The 17,500-nt window shown below is 39.3% G+C and overlaps 1 protein-coding gene across 2 annotated transcripts in view; it reads left to right on the forward strand.

Moving 5' to 3' along the window:
* Nucleotides 1-15,841, forward strand: part of LOC137659524 (uncharacterized) — a 67,858-nt gene extending 52,017 nt beyond the window's left edge. For both annotated transcript variants that reach the window (XM_068394395.1, XM_068394394.1), the window contains exons 2-7: nt 4,107-4,201; nt 4,317-4,427; nt 4,576-4,660; nt 14,637-14,740; nt 14,877-15,000; nt 15,183-15,841. In XM_068394395.1, the coding sequence (XP_068250496.1) occupies nt 4,381-4,427; nt 4,576-4,660; nt 14,637-14,740; nt 14,877-15,000; nt 15,183-15,386 (564 nt within the window). In that variant the 5' untranslated portion in view covers nt 4,107-4,201; nt 4,317-4,380 and the 3' untranslated portion in view covers nt 15,387-15,841. The remainder of the gene's footprint in view (nt 1-4,106; nt 4,202-4,316; nt 4,428-4,575; nt 4,661-14,636; nt 14,741-14,876; nt 15,001-15,182) is intronic.
* Nucleotides 15,842-17,500: the final 1,659 nt, after the last annotated feature.

Genomic DNA, 17,500 nt, shown 5'->3' on the forward strand with positions numbered 1-17,500 from the left:
ACATATATATGTATAAATATACATATATATATGTATATATATATATATATATATATATATATATATATATATTTCCTTGGTCTAAGATTTCTTTACCAATCCCTTAACAACCTGTTTCATTTAGGGCCAAGAGAGACAGGCCCCTCTTTGTAATAGATATCAAACATATTTCAATCGATTGTCCTGTTTTTAATCTTCAGAGGACTACACATTTTTTCCACGACAAACCTTTAAGAGGTATACTGGGGAAAATTGTAATACCCTGAACTGGAAATAATTTATACAGAGCATTGGTTTATATCATGATCTTTAATCAATTTTATTAATTTACTTATTTAATCCTTTCAATCCTTCCTTATTTTGCATTTTGATATTATTACATGAAAGTTGTGTGATTTAAGTTAAAATGATACCTAATGTTGTTAGAGTAAGGGTATGGTTGATTAATTTGCATTATACAGCGCTGAATGGCTTTTGATGCCCCAGTACTTGGCTTAAGGCCTAAATTTTATATTCAATTCAACTCAATCTAAAGTATATTTTATAAATTCATAATCTACTTGCTGTAACTTCCCAATCTGATTTATGGTTCTAACAATCCGATTACCAATTATTCTGTAATTTTCGCTTTTCCGCTTTCCATAGACTGACTAAATCCATAGAGGATTCATTGGCCAGTTCCTTGTGATGCGCAGTGCCTCTATAACTAAGGCAAATGACCCTTGCCAGTCCATACTAATTTCAGTAAGATTATCCACTAGGCATCAGGAGTAGAAACGGAAAAGACATCTTGTCTATCGCCTTAAACCCAATTCGTCACCCTGCTGCCAGGGACTGCATCGAGATTCAGGGGGGCATTTTCTCCACACCCAAGGTTCTCGTTACTCATACAGATTGTTCATCCGCTTTTATAACCCCGGGCAAACAAGGATTGCTAAGATATACCACATATATATATATATATATATATATATATATATATATATATATATATATACTGTATGTATATATATATATATATATATATATATATATATACATATATATGTATGTATATGTATACTGTATGTATATATATATATATATATATATATATATATACATATATATATATATATATATATATATATATATATATATATATATATATATATATAGTAAGAAGTAGGTTGGCCAGGGCACTAGCCACCCATTGATAAACTACCGCTCTCATATTCTATGTTTGAGCTCCCCCAGGTCCCTCAGTGTGAGGCACCTCGTATATCCACCAGAGAGTTGCTAATGCATCTTCCGGTGTATTTTGTATCTTCCAGTCTTGGAAGGTCTGGGATGCATCTTAGGTATTTATCGAATTTATTCTTAAACACATCTACGCTCACTCCTGATATGTTTCTTAGATGAGCTGGCAGCGCATTAAATAGTCAGTGCATTATCGATGCTGGTGCGTAGTGGATTAATGTCCTTTTGCGCCTTCCTTAGTTTTCCTGGTATAGTTTTTGGCACTATTAATCTACCTCGGCTTGCTCTTTCTGATATTTTTAACTCCATGATGTTTTCAGTAATTCCTTCTATTTGCTTCCATGCTTGTATTATCATGTAGCGTTCTCTTCTCCTTTCTAGACTTTATAGTTTTAAAAATTGCAGCCTTTCCCAGTAGTCAAGGTCCTTAACTTCTTCTATTCTAGCAGAGTTATGGGGTCCTTTGACTAGCCAGACAGTACTACATTGGATCCTTCTCTCTGGTTACGTTGTACTTTCCTTTTGCATACACATACACCAAATAGTCTGGCCTATTCTTTACAGATTTTCTTCTGTCCTCATACACCTGACAACACAGAGATTACCAAACAATTCTTGGTCACCCAACGGGTTAACTACTGCACTGTAAATGTTCAGTGGCTACTTTCCTCTTGGTAAGGGTAGAAGAGACTCTTTAGCTCTGGTAAGCAGCCTCTCTAGGAGGACACTCCAAAATCAAACCATTGTTCTCTAGTATTGGGTAATGTCATAGCCTCTGTACCATGGTCTTCCACTGTCTTGGGTTAGAGTTCTCTTGCTTGAGGGTACACTCGAGCACACTATTCTATCTAATTTCGCTTCCTCTTGTTTTGTTGAAAAAATTTTATATTTTATATAGGAAGTATTTATTTTAGTGTTGTTGCTGTTCTTGAAATATTTACTTTTTCCTTCTTTCATTTCCTTACTGGGCTATTTTCCTTGTTGGGCCCCCTGAGCTTATAGCATCCTGCTTTTCCAATTAGGGTTGTAGCTTAACAAATAATAATAGTAACAATAATAATAATAATAATAATGATAATATTATATATATATATATATATATATATATATATATATATATATATTATATATCCTATAAGCCAGAAATACATTTTCATATGCAATTCACTCTGCCTCGGGATCAGAGAACCAAGGGGGAATTACCTTTGTGATAATAGCTTCATGTTGGCCATGGATTCGAACTCTGACCAAGGAAACTGAGGTTCCAGTGACTTATGACGGGCACACATAGAGATAAAAATTGATTACAACTCTTCCATACATATTCCTGTCGAATTCACGTTTTGTACTAAGAATTAAATTCAACTCATCTCCACCATTGTAATCTGTTGATAAGTTTGCAATACTTGGCTATGTTTAAGGATAATTTTTCTCATTTAAATATGTATATTCATATATTCATATAAGCCAGGAATGCTTCTTAATATCGAATTCACTCTTCCTCGGCATTGGAGACCCAAAGAGAAACTAGCTTTATGATAATACCTTCTGCTTGGCCGTAGATTCGAACTCGGACTAAGGAAGTTCTTTTAAATCTATAAACCAACAAACCTGATAAATGGAAAGAGATTGTAACTAATCATTCAACATATGTCTTTATTTTCCTCAAATGAATAAAAGAACAATACAATAGATATACAGCATACTGCGTCAATGAGAAAAGAAAATTACCAGTTTCTGCTCACGAGATAATTTTGTACTGGAGTCGAAATAAGAATAAAAATTCCTCACTCGAATTTCTCATCCCTCTACTCAAACCGGAAATCAACAAGGAAATACAAAAATCTTAAAGCAAAAATAACTGTTTCATATGTGTGTAAAACTTATATCTTTCAATTTCTTTACTTGCACACACATCTCCCTGCTCATTTCACTATCAGTAGAAGAAGGTATCTTCCATTGTCACTCTTTGGGGACTGAAGTATTTCCATTGACAGTTTCACCTCTGAATGGAGTATCTTATATTTATCTTATTCAAAGATATTTATCGACACATAATTACCCACAGTTTTGCAAGATTTGTTTAATTACCTTCACGTATCAATTATATTTTATGCGCTGCAAACAGGAATATTATTTGAATTATATATATATATATATATATATATATATATATATATATATATATATATATATATATATATATATATATATATATATATATATATCTTTAAGAGCAATATTTTAGCATATAAACTGCAAGGTCATTAAGAAATATGGTATTACTGTTTCTAATATTTCAGAGACAGTAAAGGGAAGACCAGAAAGGTGTTTGAATTTCCATGAGTATTTTCCCTCCTTAGTGCGGCACGTTGGCAACAGATGGCACTGGTCAGTTAGGACTTTTCTTTATATTTGGACTAGTAAAAAAGAGCGCTTATGATGAATGGGGTTTGCCGCTACCACTGAATTATGATAAACACATATAGTATGTAATTAAAATGCATATTTTGTACAAAAAATAATACCTACAGTAGTGTACTATTGTCACTTCAGAGAGGTTTCTCGTCTTCCCTTTTACAATCTTTGCTGGTAATTATAGTAAGGTTAGCTCTGTGAATAATTGCTAGTTTATTTAGTCTGTCTACCAGAAATTGTTATTAAAGTTGTTTTGTAATTGATCATAATTTCCCTTGGTTAAAACGATGAATATCTTTGAAGACATTTTGTCACATTATAAAAATAGATGGATAGTTGAACAATAACTTGAATACAATGTAAAACTAATGACAATAACTCTCTCTCTCTCTCTCTCTCTCTCTCTCTCTCTCTCTCTCTCTCTCTCTCTCTCTCTCTCTCTCTCTCAGAAAACCGGAATTGGAAACCTCATCAGCTATGCTTCAGAGAACACTGCTCTTAGCGGCCTTTGCTGCCTGTATTTCAGCGCTTCCGCTGCCTGAATGTAAGTAAACAAAGAGCCTCATAAAATGTTGCCTTTTCTGTGTTCTCATTTATGCAATTGATTATTGTTGCTTACTATAGGCATTCAATTAATTTTACCTACTCATTTCTTCCAGCGCCACAGTGTAAGATAATTACTAGCCAACTGCAGAAGGCGTGGAAAAGCCTTGGGACCCACACATGTTTCCTCGCATCTCCGATTTGAACCATTCTCACAACGAAACTAGGTTAGATATGAATAAGATAATGATACGTCAATCTCGTTTTTTGTTATCTTTCTAGAGAGAGAGAGAGAGAGACAGTACATTTAAAAGATGTTATACTTTATATACTCTATGAACATTTTCATTCAACTGGATACGTCTTTATTTTCAGCCTTCACTTCGACTTCAAAAATGTGATATTTGGTGGGTTTTCAAATGCTACCTGCAGGTACTGCAAAAACTTTGACAGCCAGACGGTAAGAAGAGTTCTAAGGATATTTTCAATTGGTAACTCATCATATCTTATTTTGGAAGGAAGCTAAGTTTAAAGCAAGTGAATCGATGAGCTGCATTTAAGGGGCACGACTCAGCCCCATCAAAACAATGTTATTTTGGTGTCATTTCAAACTTAATCTATTTTTGTTTTTTTGTTTTTTCAACCGATTTTCATAATCTAAAAAGAATTCCAAAGAAAATTTTCTTAGATAAAAGTTATAGAAAAGATTTCTAATAGTGTTGTGTTGGCGCATTGGAAATGTCCCTCCTTGGCGATCTGCTGGACTGGTGTTCGAGACCCGCTCAATCTAGATGGTTTCTCGTAGTGTAAGCATCCTTACCATACTTGTAAACTAAGGATGGAGGCTGCTTGTTGAGTCATCAGCAGCCACTGCTGATGGGGGGCCTTTAAAACCTTTAAACCACATATTTTTCATTTGTATTTTTTCTGAACATTGTGGCAATATTGATGAAGATTGCTATTTTTCATATATAAGCTCTTATGATTTCCCAAAACCTTTCCATGAATTTTTGGAGCATAGAATCTCTTAGTTTTTTTCGTATACAAATGGTAAATATTGGTTAATGAACAAAAATGTAGTTTCAATTTTTCTCTGAAAATTTCATATTTCGAGAAAGCCATTATTTTTTTCTTCCAGAAATTAACTGATTGACCTTATTGGGAGTTATTCTGGGCTTTTAGCGGTAATTATAATCATCATATTTCAGGGTTATTTACCTAGCAGAGATAAGCCAATCTCCTCAAATCCAGAAATATATACGTTAAGAATATCAAATGCCCACACACGAGTAAGATGTTTCTAGCTCAACATATTCTGGTTAACCTACTTTCTGGACTAATTCTTACTTTTTATTCATATTTAGCTATTCTCTCTTTGAATATAACCATAACAAAAAAATTCAAATATATGATTGAACATAGAAGGAAATACGATGAATATACCCTAGAAAAACGTGCAACAAAAGTTCAACTTAGGATGTAATCAAGAAATATAGAAAACCAAGAATCACCTATGAGGTGCTAGAGAGAATTGATTATTAAAAACTAATATAAAAATCTTTTACTCAAACTCTTGAAGAAAAAGTATATAAAATACGTATTTTTGGGCTCAGGCCATGTCGTCCTGATGGAAGTTCCTTCATTAGTAGCTTCCTAGGTATATTTGACTACAGTGATATATCCCAGAGAATTTACCAAAGGTATCCAGAATTCTAACTCCTGGAACAATATCCCTTAAAATTTAAAAGGGATATCGCGTATATCAGAGGACATATTCTTGACACGTCTCATAGCTATCTACACCCCCAATAGCGTTTTCGCTTCGAGAGGGAAAAAGTGGCAAGAATTTAGGAGAGTCGTTAAAGAGGCGATACTCTCGACACTCCTACTGTACTGTAAATAGTGCGCCGAATCGCCACCGCGAGACGCCACCAAGCCATTCTTTCGTTTGTAGCTTTGCTGACCGGTGTTATCCCGTGTTATCTCTCACTATTTTGGAAGTATTTCGTCGCTACGATGTCTTCACCAGCCTCATCATCTTCTAGAAAGTTAAGTAATATCTTTGGATTGTGTAAATGTAAGCTCTTGCCAGTTTTACTCTTCGATTGAGATCGTAATTAACGTAACAAGAGCTGTTGCCAGCTGGATGGCGTCATGGACGCACTCGTTCTTCTTGTTCATTTAGTTAGCAAGAATGATTTCCCGGCATTATTTCGCTTGAATAACTTTAGCTATTTAGATATTTAGCTAGAGAATTTTATATTATGTCATTGTTGTCGTGGATTTGGCTATTTATGATCGAGCCTCACGAGTGCTAAGCTTCCTAGCCTAGGCACCTACGCACTTCATGCATGATATAACCTTCCTGGTAAGTTTTATTGAAGCTCAGGCAATATTTTATACAATTAAGATATTACTGTATAACGTTTTCCTCTTCCAAGATAGTATACAAGAGAGTTTCGGTGAACGATTCTCTATGCTCCTAGACTTAATAGCCTAGGGGCTTTAGTATACTTTCTTACATGTACCTCGTTGCTCTTGTATTGTATTTTAAGGGGAGACTGACACCTCCTATACCTTTTAAGTCGATACTATCTCTAACGAGATCTAAGAGCAATTCCCTTTCCCTCTGATCAGCTTAGGCTACCCTCAGTTAACTTTGCTGTGAACTGTGTTCTGGCAAAATTTTCTGGGGTGTTTCGTCTATTTCTCTTAACCACTGACTCGGTTTTGAGCTGAGAACGGAAATCAGATTAATTCTGTGTTAGGCATCCTATTGTCTTGGTGAAATGGCTTCCCAAGTCAGGTTAGGTTGCCGTTCAGGAGGCTAGTCCTCCCTTGGCCATACTGGAGGTTCTTGTATATCAATTTCCTCCTTCCTCGGTCTGGCAGACAGTCCTGTACTAGTAGATCTTAGTATGAAGAAATGATTTCTTCCTTACTTAAGATCTCTGGTGAGATTGTGTCCTATGGCCGCTTTCTCACTTATCTAACCTAACCTGGGGAAATGATTTCTCCTACTTGAGGTTACTTTATGAGATCAGAATCCTTCAAGTTAGGTAATGCTCTAGGGCTTTACCTTACTTTTAGGACTTTTACCCCTTCCCCACTGTCTCTTTTGTGTTGGATGAACCATCACCCTTCTTGCCATTGTTCTACATTTGACCCTACGGGTAATCTATAGAATTGGCCTGAGGTTCCCTGTCTGCTGCTGGCTGGGCCGGCTGCCGGCAGGTACCCTCATATCATTGAGTGTGCTCTCCAGTCCTCCCTTGGACTGCCTTCCATACCCCATATGAATGGGATATGGTTGAGTGGAAGCCCAAATATAATTCCCCCTTCCACTTGCACCCTCTTTCGGGATGTAGGCCGGCAAGGCTGAGCCTTTGCCGTCCCCCATCCTCTCTTTCTCTCTGCCTTTCCATATACTGGGCCGGCCGCCGGAAGCTAGTAGCTGTCGTTGGCCATGTTGGGTGTCTGTCAGCCGGCAGTTACTCTGCCGCCACTTGCCTGGGTGTCGCTGATCGACAACCCAACGACAATGAACATACTATGACCGGCTGCCGGCAACTGAGTTGTCAGCCACCCAAAATTTGTATAATTGCCGCTGGTTGCCGCCGGGTCTGACTTGACAGTGGGATCCTTCGCCTGCCGGCTGGCAGAGCGGCAACTGCCGACCTGCCGCCCACTATTTTGAAGACAGTATCTGTTTCAAATAGCCCAGAATAGGAGCGGCATATGTCGGCTAGGCCAGCATATGCCGGAAGGCCCGGCACATGCCGGCAGGCCCGGCACATGCCGGCAGGCCCGGCACATGCCGGCAGGCCCGGCATATGCCGGCAGGTCCTGGCAACGCGGCATATGTCGGAAGGCCCGGCATTTTCCGGCGGGCCCGACATATGCCGGCGGGTCCGGCAGATGCCGGAAAGCCCGGCAATACTGGCGACATGCCGCCGCAAGTCAATGCTGTAGCCCAAAACTTTTCCAACTTACAAGTGGTTCATGGGCAGCCAATTGTGAGACCATCACTTTTAGGGAGTGATTCTCCCTACCAATTAATGGTTATTTTCCCCTATATTGAACATGGAAGATTGTGTTAAGAAGACACCTCAGGGCATCCAATTAGAGGACAACATGTCTGTTGTCTCGGAGGAGACTGAGAACAATCTCCTAGTGGATGAACTGCAGCAGGAGGATGAGATACCTCCTGAGACTGGAGTCGAGATAACCGAAACGATTTCGGTATCGTCTGCAGTGGTGACTGAACCGACGCCTTCGACTTCTTCCACCGCACCTTAGTTAGATTCTATTACAAGTACGCTACACTGGCTACTGTCCATGGTGCAGGACATTCGGAAGAAATCGTCCGAGAAAGAAGCATCTTTCCGGACAGAGATTCATCAGCTAGTTGCATCACGTTTAGCCCCGAAGAAGTTAAACGTTAAGGACCTCCCCGCCTTCTCTGACGTTAACCCATGGAGGTACGCAGAGCATATGCCTATGTTGGGGGGGAAGATCTTCCTCTCAGAGAAACTGGGAACAGTTCCAGTAGAGGAAATTGAATTTTGGCCTAGTAAAGGGGCCTATCCGGATTGCTATGTCCGTCTGAGGACGGAACCAGCATCCAAGGTGGAAACAGAGCCCAAGGAGACGATTGTCCTTGAACTATCTAAAGCACAGGCCTTATATACAACCACCTTGAAAGAGAGGGCCTTTACTAGTTCCAAGGTGCCGGCTCTCAGCAAAAAGCACCCATCCTTTATTGCTGACCCCAAACGTGCCTTCCCCTTTATGGACAAAGGGTTTAAGGCAGCCTTAAAGGCAGTTGAGGCAGGGAAACCTTGCCCTACACTTGAAGAGTGTAGACCTTTTTCCCTCGCCTTCCCTTCAGATGATAAGGATTGGAAGGATGTCCATAACACCTTCACAGTTGGGAAGCTAGAGGCAGATATCGCTGGACGGCAGTTCAACGAAGATCTCCCGTAGCTGTCAGAGTTTCTCCTGCGCAGATAACAGGAGACTAAGGAACGTCTCGCTGCTTCCATGTCTCTGCAGACTGGCTTAGAGACTATGGCAAGCACCCCAGACACCCCAGATATGTACATGGTGTTTCCCAAATCTCATTTGGCAACAGTCACCTAGGATTTGTACAATTTTATTAAAGCCAGAAGGGCTTGTAGGGAGTTAGTGTTTGCTTCTGCTACAGTGAAGCACGAACCAAGGAAGCTGATAGCTTCCAGTATCTGGGGAAAAGTCCTCTTCCCAAGTGAAGTGGTCAAAGAGGTCGTAGATAAAGCCGCTTCGGAGAATAGGAATCTCCTCTCCAAATGGGGCTTGTCCTCTAAAAGGAAATCTTCCGCTGATGAGGGTCCCCAGCCAAAGAACAAGTCAAAACGACCAAGAGTGCCCTCGTGGCCAAAGCAACAGCAACAGCTTCCCATGGCCACGATGCCCCGGACGGTGGCACAACCAACCACCACCTTTCAACTGGTGCCCCAAACGCTGGCAACCCAGTCGTCTGTGTTCACCCCAGTATTTGAAAGGCAATCAACTACCTTTAAGCCGAAGTCTCGAGGTTCCTTTCGAGGATCCTCTAGACGCCCCTTGAGAGGTAGGGGCAACAAAGGTGGACGTGGCCAAGGAGGCAAGTCCTCCAACCAGCACTCCAAGTGAGATGCTGCTGGTAGGAGGGAGACTTCTCCACTTCCGGGATCGTTTGACCTTCGATCCCAGGGCCCACAGCCTAATCAAGAAAGGACTAGGGTGGAGTTGGAGCCTAACTCCACCAAACTTCTCTCAATTTTTCGAACACTCAACCCCGTACTGGAAGAATATGTTCAGAAACTCTTGAACAAGAGAGTTATACAGAAGGCAAAGTCCATCAGATTTCAAGGAAGGCTATTTTGTGTTCCGAAGAAGGATTCGGAAAAGCTCAGAGTCATTCTGGACTTATCACCACTCAACAAGTTCATAGTGAACCACAAGTTCAGAATGTTGACGCTTCAGCACATAAGGACCCTTTTGCCCAAACGGGCATTCACAGTCTCTATAGACATGACGGATGCATACTGGCATGTTCCAATCAACCGCCAAGTTTCCCCCTATCTAGGGTTCAAACTACAGAAATGCAGTCATTCATCAACTACGCCTGAAAGGAATCCAGGTGGTAGCCTACCTGGACGATTGGCTAGTGTGGGCAGCATCCGAGGAAGAATGTATGCAAGCCTCCAAGGAAGTGATCCAGTTCCTGGAACACTTAGGATTCAAGATTAACTTGAAAAAGTCTCGGCTTTGCAGCTCAAAAGTTCCAGTGGCTGGGTGTCCACTGGGACCTACAGTCACACTGCCTTTCCATTCCATCAAAGAAGAGGAAAGAGATAGCAGGATCTGTCAAAAGACTCCTTCAATCTGACAGGATATCAAGAAAGCAACAGGAGAGAGTGTTGGGGTCCCTCCAGTTTGCCTCAGTGACAGATCCAGTATTGAGAGCACAATTAAAAGATGCATCAGGAGTTTGGAGAAAATACGCATCAAACGCTCGAAGAGATCTACAAAGACCGATACCAAATCGTCTGCGATCACTACTCAAGCCATGGTCAGAGGCCAAGAACCTAAGAAACAAGGTACCCTTGAAACCACCTCCTCCAGCAGTCACCGTTCATACGGATGCCTCGAAGGAGGGGTGGGGAGGTCATTCTCATCATTGGAAAGTCCAAGGAACCTGGTCTCCCCTCTTCAAGTCCTTCCACATCAATTTTCTGGAAGCCATGGCAGTTTTTCTATCTCTGAAAAAGCTGAAACTTCGCTGCTCAATCCACATCCATTTGGTTCTAGACAGCGAAGTAGTAATGAGATGCCTAAATCGATAAGGCTCGAGATCGCCTCACATAAATCAAGTGATATTGGCCATCCTTAGTCTAGCCATGAAGAAGAGATGGCACTTGTCAGCAGTCCACCTTCAAGGTTTCCGCAATGTGACGGCGGACGCTCTACCCAGGGTCAACCCGATAGAGTCCGAATGGTCTCTAGACGCAAGATCATTCTCTTTATTATTACGCAAAGTCCCACGACTGCAGATAGACCTCTTCGCAACGAGCGACAACAAGAAGCTACCCCGGTATGTAGCCCCGTACGAGGATCCTCTAGCGGAAGCGATAGATGCAATGTCCATAAATTAGAACAGATGGTCCAAGATCTACCTGTTCCCACCAACCAATCTTCTGTTGAAAGTCCTCGACAAACTGAGATCCTTTCGGGGGACAGCAGCAATAGTGGCCCACAGGTGACCCAACAGCGTTTGGTTCCCTCTGATAACGGAACTACGCCTGAAGCTGATCCCGTTGCCGGAACCAGTTCTGACTTAGCAAGTGCAGAAATTGACTGTCTCCGCTTCATCAGAGAAAACCCAGAACCTTCATCTCATGATTTTCTCGGCCTAGCGGTCAAGAAACGGTTTGGGATTTCTAGAGACAGTATTAACTTCTTAGAAGAATACAAGTCTAAGTCAACAAGAAGACAATATGAGTCTTCCTGGAAGAAATGGGTGGCCTTTGTCAAGGCCAAGAATCCTGAGGAGATTCCTACGGATTTCTGCTTGTCCTTCTTCATCCATCTGCATAAACAAGGTTTAGCAGCTAATACGATTACTACATGTAAATCCGCCCTAGCCAGACCAATACTATACGCCTTCCAGGTAGACTTCTCTAATGAAATCTTCAACAAGATTCCTAAAGCCTGCGCTAAACTTCGGCCTGCAGCTCCTCCAAAGCCCATTTTATGGTCTTTGGATAAAGTTCTTCACTTAGCTCAACCCTGAACAATGAAGATTGCTTGCTGAAGGACTTGACTCAAAAGGGGATATTCTTATTTGCACTAGCCTCAGGAGCCAGAGTTAGCGAAATAGTGGCCCTCTTGAGGGATGATGGCAACATTCAGTTCACAGACAGCGGAGAACTGAACCTCTTTCCGGACCCGTTGTTTCTCGCCAAGAACGAGCTGCCCACTAAGAGATGGGGTCCCTGGAGAATCTGCCCTCTGAAGGAAGAAGCATCCCTCTGCCCAGTGGAATGCTTAAAGGTCTATCTTCGTAGAACTTCAGACTTTAAGGGTGTGTTAACTTAATTCAGGAGCCAAATAAATATCGATGATAACAAATCAACTATTTATTCCTGAATGGATTTATTTATAATACGAAGTGTTACCTTCCCGGCTGACAAATAACGACTCCCCATATAAGAAAAGGCGGGAGGCGAAAACCATTACAGTAGACAGATGTAAACAACATAACAGTGGTTATTATTATATGTAAACAACTGGTCGTTTGACCATACAACTGTTGAACGACAATCATAACAAGATGTAGATAGAACTCTAGTATACTTCAAAGGGAGGTCAGCTTTTCAGGGGAGAGACTTCTGGTTCAACGTTATCCTTGAAACAGATAAGGGCGAAAATCACCTATTTTATACGCAGAGCGGATCCAGACAGTACACCCGCAGGTCATGATCCGAGAAAAGTTGCCTCGTCTCTGAATTTCTTTCAGACAATGTCGTTTGAAAGTCTGCGTGCTTACACTGGTTGGAAGTCTTCCAAAGTTTTCTTTAAGCACTATGCGAAGCAATTACAAGAAACAAAATTTCATGTGGTAGCGGCAGGCAGTGTTATAAAACCTGCCGCTTGATTACTGCAAAGAACAGTGCACTAATTAGGACTTTTAGTGAAGGGTGTACATGATAGACTTTTAAGGTGTATCATGTTGAGTATTGTGTTTAGGAAGACACTATAGACTGTTCTATCTATACAGGTGACATCAAGCATAATAAGCTGACACAAGTGCCAGGCATTCTTATATGCACAGTGTTCTTAGTAATAACAGCATACATAGTGAAATATTATATTTCCCTTTGAGTGGCTAATGTTTCCTTTTCAGGTGAAACTTATTTATTTTCTGTTATTACTGTTTATGCTATTACGCAGAATTGTTCAGTGTAAGATGTAATTGATTACAACCATGATTTCTATTTTTGTAATAAATAATAGAAGGAATCTTTGTGTATCTTTCGCCTCAAATATTCAAATTTATGTATAAATCAGAGCATCCTTGATTCTCTCAATATTTAAGGAAATATTGGGGAACTATGGTTTCTACCATTCCAAGCAAACAGGCAAGAACTGTTTGTACTAACTGTTTATCTTACTGATTTAAGGTTTCCTACATGTATACAAACCTGTCTGTCTCTTTATATCCAGACTTGGGAGGATTCAGTAACCTATACAGGACTATACCATCTAAGTACAAACTATGCTTTACGTATATAATGACACTAATATACATACTGTTTGCTAGATTGTTCCTTGAACTCACAGTCCTCGGGATTTTTCCTAAAGTCTACCTAGACTTTTCCCTGTAGAGGGCAGGAAGAACTGACATATTTTATGATCAGATAATTGATGTATAACGGTAACATCAAGTGTCTCTGGTCCAGAAGACCAAATAGGAAATATTTATCTCGAGATAACGGCACTATTGAAAATCTACATATATATTAATGCTCTGGTAAACTTCCATCAGGACGACATGGCCTGAGCCCAAAAAACAGATTTTGAAGCGAAGCGAAAAATCTATCTTTGGGTGAGGTAGCCATGTCGTCCTGATGGACCCACCCTCTTTTTGACAAAAGGATAATGAATCCCTCCCTATGGTACTGTATCTGCAACACCTACAAAGCTACGAAGAATGGCTTGGTGGCGCCTCGCGGTGGCGATTCGGCGCACTATTTACAGTACAGTAGGTGTGTCGAGAGTATCGCCTCTTTAACAACTCTCCTATATTCTTGCCACTTTTTCCCTCTCGAAGCGGAAACGCTATTGGGGGTGTAGATAGCTATGAGACATGTCAAGAATACGTCCTCGGATATACGCGATATCCCTTTTGAATTTTAAGGGATATTCACTCCAGGAGTTAGAATTCTGGATACCTTTGGTAAATTCTCTGGGATATATCACTGTAGTCAAATATACCTAGGAAGCTAATAATGAAGGAACTTCGATCAGAAATACATGGCTACCTCACCCATAAATAGATTTTTCGCTTCGCTCAAAATCCGTTTTTGGTCAGGAAAGGGTTGCGTAAGGAACTGGATGCGCTTACGTAAATATAAAATAGGGATGATTTAGCAATAAAATGTTTTATTTCTATCAAGAATACTATTTGAAACTTATATTAAAGGCATTCTTCAAGCCAAAAATGCAATAAACTGAATTTCCAAAATCCAAGCATAGTTCGTTGAGTCACGCCCCTTAATCCTATTCTTTCTTTCTCCTACTTGAAGAAAGAGTATTCCTCTGCGCTCCTCTTCATCATCATCTCGTTGAGGATTCTAACTGATTAATGATACACCTGTTCTCTGTCTCTGAATATTTCCTAATCCTTGTAGGTACTACTGACCCTCAAGGGATCCAATTTAGACTTCAGCCCCTACCTTTCCAAAGAGCATGGGCCACTGAGAGGAAGCACATTTTCATCAAAATTAACATCTCTGTGAGTACTTCTTAAAAACTATACTTTTATCTAACTCCTATAGCAATGGCGAATGACACTTCTTTTAAAAAATTAACTGTAAATGATAAGAGAATTATTCAAATGCCTTTTTTTTTCTTTATTTTTTTACTGTCAGGTTGCAGGTATATGACTATGCCATTGCATTGTGTACTCCCTACGACCGCTATGCATCGAATCCATTCTCCGTCTGTATCACCAATGTATCTTTCGAAATTACTCCAAATGCTGAACGCATAGTGGTAAGGTTTTAGACCATTATTTGTAAACACTTTTTCAATCATCCTTTTAATATTTTCAAGAATAAATGAAATGAAATTTTTTTTACTTCTAAATTGAACATTATATGACAAACTGTATAATATAGCAGAATAGTGCTAGACAGGGTATCTTTTAACCTGTTTTTTGTTATATTTCCTCTTAGGCCAACTATCCAATCGATGTTGAAATGTGGCGGGAGATGAAAAGACACACACAAGAACTGGTGGAGTCTGTGAAAAACTACTTTTCTCTCTTTGTCAACGACCTTATCAAAATACACAATAAGGTACTTTGTAAATCACAGAACGCTTTTCCAACGCAAGCTACTCGAACAACGTTGTTAATACCTTTATCTAAGCAACCTTAGCAGCTACGGGCCTCTGACGGTTGTTGTTTGATTGCTGCCGGAGCCAGAGGAACATCAGCTATCACCCTGCAGTCCCAATTAGGGACTGTTGCCAGAACTTCACCAGGTGTCCATTTGTAGCTCTGTAAAGAAGAATGAGAAAATGATTATGTTACTAATATTAAGCGATATTTCTCCCTTCAGCAATAGTTTATTAGATGTCCTTCATTCATGTTGAATTATTCAATTGGAATTTAGAGAGCTAATTATGTAATAATTTTCTTTATTTCTATTTTTATATCAGAAAAACTAAAGAAAAAATACTGTTGAAGAAAGAGGAACTTAATTCTGAAATCTTTTGCATTTTCAACCATATTTTAAAGATCCAAACAACAATAAAACAGGAAAGGGCTGAAATACCAAGGACAATTAGAAAGTGATTTAAAGCAATAGTTGGTCATATCCGTATTATCAAATAAAGCATTTCAATCAGTTTATTAAAATTTTGTTTATCCTTATTACTCTAACCTTCTAAATAATGATTGAAAGTTTAAACTATGATTTTGAAAAATATCATTTCACATGAATCGACTGTGCTTATGAACTACGATAGAAAAAAATTCTTATAGCAACAATGAAGACGTTTCGATCATCATGTATAGCGCTGGTAATTTAAGTTTTCTTTTCGATCAGTGATTCTTTCAGAATATATATATATATATATATATATATATATATATATATATTTATATATATATATATATATATATATATATATATATATATATATATATATATATATGTATGTATATATATAAATATATATATATATATATATATATATATATATATATATTTATATATGTATATGTGTGTGTGTGTATCCATGTTTTCCAACGAAAATACATCCATGTTTGCCAACGGTTATTTATCCATGTTTGCCATTGGTCATACTCGTATAAGCGGAGTAATAAGAACTTTGGCTGTAGAGGAAACGCCCCCCTAAATCCTGATGAAGTCACTGGCAGCAGGGTCACGGGTGGGGCTTAAGGCGATGGACAAATTGTTTCTTCGGCTTTTACTCCTGATGCTTGGCGGTTGATCGTACTAAAATTAGTATGAACCGGCAAGGGCCACTTGCCTTAGTTAGATAGACACTGTGCATCACAAGGAACTGGCTATCCTTTGATGTATATAACCAATGAATCCTCTGTGGATTTAGTCAGTCATGGAAAAAGAAGAAGGAAGAATGGCCCGGTTTATAAATACTAAAGAAAAATTGAAAATAGGAAACTAGAATATTAGAACCATGAATCAGATTGGGAAGTTACAGTAAGTGGAGGGTGAATTTATCATATATAGTTTGCACATATTGGCCCTAAGTAAAACACGTTGTAAGGGGATTGGTAAGGAAACTTTAGGAGATCAGATGGAGTTGGAAGAGGAGTAGGAATGATGATGACACCAAGAGCAGAAAAGGCATTAACTGAAAAGAGAGGTGTAAATTGTGGATTGCTACTAGCAAAGTTCAAATCAAAGCAGTGCAACGTGAGCATAATAGTTTGCGATGCCCCAACAAATGATTATCCTGAGGAAAGGAAAGATAAATACTATAAAGAACTGTAGAGTATAATAAATGAGATCCCAGAGAGAAATATGAAAATTGTGATTGGCGAGTTCAATACTAAAGTTGGAAGGAATAATCAAGGGATAGAGAATGTGAGAGGTGTCGAGGGTCTTGGGGAAGTTGCAAATGAAAATGAAGCACATTTCATAAGTTTCTGTCCAGCAAACAATCTTGTCATTAGAGGTGCTCTTTTTCAACACGAGAACATCCACAAGTATACATGAACTTCACTGTGTGGCAATTACAAAATTCAAATAGATTACATTGCCATTAATAAAGAAAGAAGGAAGACTCTGAGAAATGTTAGAAGCTATAGAAGTGCAGATATTAGTTGTGATTACTAGCTCCTCATTGCCACACTGAAATTAAAACTAAAACCACCCAACAAAAAGGTAGATCGAATATATAGGTTTGATGCAACTAAACGTTTGGAAATAGAGCACAGAGAAACATTTGCAATTGAATATAGGAATCGATTTGCATTCTTAGAGATTTTAAGAGACGAAGA

Source organism: Palaemon carinicauda, chromosome 20 (assembly GCF_036898095.1).
Source record: "Palaemon carinicauda isolate YSFRI2023 chromosome 20, ASM3689809v2, whole genome shotgun sequence".
In the NCBI taxonomy this organism is placed as follows: domain Eukaryota; kingdom Metazoa; phylum Arthropoda; class Malacostraca; order Decapoda; family Palaemonidae; genus Palaemon; species Palaemon carinicauda.